The sequence below is a fragment of the Saccostrea cucullata genome, unplaced genomic scaffold, assembly GCF_032062105.1.
Source record: "Saccostrea cucullata isolate Sc308-1 unplaced genomic scaffold, CSIRO_AGI_Scuc_v1 ctg19950, whole genome shotgun sequence".
Taxonomy (NCBI): domain Eukaryota; kingdom Metazoa; phylum Mollusca; class Bivalvia; order Ostreida; family Ostreidae; genus Saccostrea; species Saccostrea cuccullata.
The window spans coordinates 1-4,469 of record NW_026937874.1 but is presented as its reverse complement, the minus strand read 5'-3'; the positions used below and the strand labels follow the sequence as shown (position 1 = coordinate 4,469).

The 4,469-nt window shown below is 33.6% G+C and overlaps 1 protein-coding gene across 1 annotated transcript; it reads left to right on the top strand.

The window, feature by feature from the left end:
* Positions 1–3,256: 3,256 nt before the first annotated feature.
* Positions 3,257–4,405, top strand: LOC134249006 (neuronal acetylcholine receptor subunit beta-4-like; the record flags this gene model as incomplete). The annotated part of the gene is made up of 1 exon (XM_062731383.1): positions 3,257–4,405. A coding segment is annotated over exon 1 (1,149 nt), but the record flags the coding sequence as incomplete, so codon positions are not given.
* Between the last annotated feature and the right edge of the window lie 64 nt (positions 4,406–4,469).

Sequence of the window (4,469 nt, the reverse complement as noted above, 5' to 3'; positions counted from 1 at the left end):
TTATAAACAAATTATGACACTCTATACACGGCATAAATGGATCTATGAAATCTAATCTTTAATTTTTTATGTTTCATTTATTTACGTGTAATTACAATAGATTAACAAAGTTTTTCTTCTTTTAATTAGGAAATTTAGATAACGGAAAAGTAAAATACTTGTATAACGTAAGCAGAACTGATGAGAAAAATACATCTTAAGCACTAGCTTAAAATCTGCATGCATTTATTAGAATTGACAAAAAAGGTTAAAGTTAATTTTAATTAAAAGGACAAATGTAAACGGCAATCAGCTCTTAAAAAATAACAGCTTTCTGAGATTTTTTTTTCTGGACCTTATTGTACAGCTAGCTTTACTATATTAAATAAATTAAATCGATCAAACATTTTATGAAATTGTGATTTATATACAACTGACCAAAGTTGGAATGTTTTACGGGATTTCAATGACTCTATTTATGCCCACTTAAAATCGATAAATATCTGATCTGACCCGTACACAGGTAGCGCAATATAAATGAGTGAGTGTTGTTCAGTTTTATTTAGGCTATTTAAATGGACCTTTAACTTTTAACATTAAATACCACATTTAAAGGAAGATGAAAATGACAAATAACGATGTTTCTCCGAAATCATAATCGGATTGCTTTTAAAAGGTCGTGAGCCGCTAATCAAATATTTTTTTTTACCCACTTTACATAAACGGAAGCTTTGGGGAAATTGTACAGGACATTTATAAACAGTACTGGATCGGCTGTGTGGTATAAGACTGGACAGATATTGTGCTGTTTTAATGGCGTCCGTGGCAGTGATCGGAGGGGCTTTAGGAGGTCTGATTGGACTATGTGTGATCATTACTGTATTCCTACTTGTGTATTGTTTTTATCTTAAAAGGTTAGTGATAACTGAAATGCACAAAAGTGTCAAATTGTTTTTCACATGCAATGCGTATTGCCTTTCTTAATACACACCCTCGTTTTGTGTCAAACCAGTTCATTAATGGCATGTTATAGATATTTTAAAATAAAGAGCAACATTTTTAATGAAAAAGGATGTTTTAGTTAACTGAGACTTAATTAAAATTTTAATAATGGACTTATTTCTTCATAGGCCATGTCAGAAATTATACCATATGGACAGAATTCATTTTTTGAAAGAAAAATCAAGAATGTTAAGCTTATGGTAAAATTAATATTTCTCATGCATTTTTATCATTTTAGAAAGTCACCAAAGAATATTGACGAGGAAACTAAGAATCCAGAAAATGATTATTTTGTAAGTTTTAAAGCTCTCTGATGATCTATTAATGTCCTTTATTATCCTTTTGCTTTGATAAAAGAAAAAAATAAAAATCCCTTATCAAGCGATGATAGATGCAGTATGATTTTTTTCCGAGACTTTTTGTATTATTGTATTAACTACCTGTTATGTATCAAAACTTTCCAGGAGGTTATCAATTAAAATACTTTTTCCTTTTTTGAACAATGTTCGAAAATAAAAGAAGCAGGTTCCTTATTTAAATGTATATTGTATTGGAAGTGTTGTTTGCATGCCTGTGCTGATTGAACAGTTAAAGTTAAAGAAAGAAATTATTATTTTGATATTTATATGAATTATTTGAATTATAGGAAGCCATAGATTTCACAAAGATAAGAAAAAACAAATCACAAGAACAAAGAAATCACATCCAACCTTCTGATACTTCTCTGGTGCAACAAACTAAAGCTACGTCTACAGACTTAGTTATAGATAATGTTGAATATTTTAATACCATGCAAGTGGACAGAAAGACTTTAAACGGAAATGAAATAAGTAAAAAGAATGGTGGTAAAAGAAGTGAGATAGAAACAGGAAGTCATGGAATTCATATTCGGGAAGACTTTATCAAGGAATTTGAAGCCAATGAATATTTTGTCTTAGAAAAAGAGAATACAACTGCATTTAGTCCGGAGGAAAATGTAAAAGAAGCAAAAATAAAGGTAAATTCTGAGAGGACAAACCCCTCTGGAGAGAACGTAAAAGAAACATCATATACAGATAAAGAAGAAAACTGTTATATCAATCAAGGTTCAGATCGGAGTTCTGAGCGAGTAAAGGACGAAATGAGTAACGATAACATGTATTTTGTTTTAGAGAAGTGTTGAATTCATCTAAAAAGTGACACTTAAATTGATCGTCATGCAATACATACCTTATTGAAATGTACCTTATAGTCAATGGACAGGTGCTACATACATGTATGCATATTGTAATTATTATTTTTACTATTTTGAGTAAATAACAAGCTGCTTCTCGTGTTTGTTTTATGTTTATCTTATTCTTTCTGTAGATCTTTTTGTTTCTACAGATGTATATATACATATATATCCATAAAAATACAATGACATGTATAAATTCTGACTGGTTTATGTTGATTTTACAAGACTGTTTTTATTCCAAAATGCATGTTTTTTTCCCAATGTCCATTTATGCTATGATATACATGAAGAAAAATAAGGAACAAAATTAAACTCGGGGCGAAGGAACTCAATAAAAATTAAAAATTGTGACGTGGTGGGAGACAGAGATAATTAATTTAGGCCTCAAATATGCCATATATCATTATTCCTGTAATTTAATACACTGGCATCATATAGAATTTTCAGCTTAACGTAATATCCGGTATGTAGCCGTTTCATACCTGAACACAAAATGAACTGATTTTCCTCAACGCCGCGGCAAAGCAGTATGCACGATGCAGACTATTGTTTTGATAATGTACGGAAGTGAATCAATTTACGTATCGTGTGATATTTCAAACAGCATCATTAAAATATCAGTGTTGTTTTGAAGTTTAATGAATTCTTTAAAGAATGCAAGACATAAATGTTTAAAGCTATTGATGAGCAAAGAATATATAGTGACAATCTTTATGAGGCAGATTTCTGTTTTGAACTTTTTAATAGAAGATCATTAGGTTAAATCAATACCCTTATGTCATACAGTTATTTGAAATACAGGAAGGTACAAGGAAAAAATATAACACTTTTCAGGATATTAAAGTCTTTGTGGATTTTAATAAGATAAAAACTCCGACAATTACGGTATAACGTGTTCCGCGCACAGCTGAGTCCTGGATCATTAGTTAGGTCGTTATGCTCTTGGTGCGTGGTCATTGTTGACAATTGTCATGCCAGTAAGAAGGGTTTCAAAAAATTGAAAGCATTTGCTAGTTTTGTTTCAAAACATTTGTTTCACTTAGTCAGTGACAAAACATCATGACCCCTCGGAGGACAATATTCTTAGTAGTTCTGATTCTGCGTACTGCTTTCTGTGCTGACGTTAGATTGCTCGAAAAGAAGCTACTGGAGAACTACAGCTCCATTATCAAACCCCGACGTGACCAAACGCAATCGGTACTGGTCAATCTTACCTTCACAATGAACTCACTTAGGAACGTTGAGGAACGGTATCAGTATATAACATTTATGGGCTGGTTCATAGTCACGTGGTTCGACGATTTCCTGTCATGGAATGAAAAAGAGTTTGTCGGACTTAAATCAGTGAATATTCCGTACACCAAAGTATGGGTCCCTGACATCAGTCTGTACTTTTCGGAGACCAACACGCACGACCTGGGTGTGAATCCTTTCGTTTCCGTTTATTCTAACGGTTTGGTGTTCTGGTATCCCGGCGATCATTACACGGTGGAATGCCTGCTGGACATTCAAAAGTTTCCGTTTGATAAGCAGGCGTGTGAACTGCGAATCGCCGCTTGGCAGACCACAGATTGGATGCAAAAACTGATTCCTAAAAGAAGACCAAATGAAATGAAACAGATATCAGAAAACGGAGAATGGGAATTCATTAGAACTGACTTAAGGTCTGTGTTTGTCCCAGAATTCAACATGACGGAAGTGAGGTACACTTTATTTTTACAGAGACGGCCGTTATACGCTTTGGTAAGTACGGTGTTCCCTGTTGTTTTGTTAGCCGCGCTCAATTCTCTAGCTTACAGTTTACCTGTGACATCCGGTGAAAGAATGACTTACTGCTTAACCATTTTATTGGCTTTTACCGTATTTCTTACACTCTTTGAGGAAAATATGCCAAGAAAATCAACGAATATTCCCTATCTGTCTTTGTATCTCTGTGCCCACTTGATTTCTAGCGTGCTTTCCATATTCATTTCGATAATTGTTATTCGAAGTAGTCACATGATCATCAAAGCTGCAGACATGTTGCCAATCCAAACTGAGGACGATCATCCGCATGCATATGAAAATAAAGGGTTCGAGCATACGCCACAAAAGACCGGTCATCATTCTCTTAAAGACCAGGGTCATGACAAAAACTTCAACATGGAATCCAAGAATCTTGAACATGATAGAAATGTTCCAGAAGTGGAAATTGGTGTCATGGATAAAGTAAATTCCAAGGAGAAAGATGGCGTGTATGATAATAAATCTGTCGGCGACAATACACTGTTGA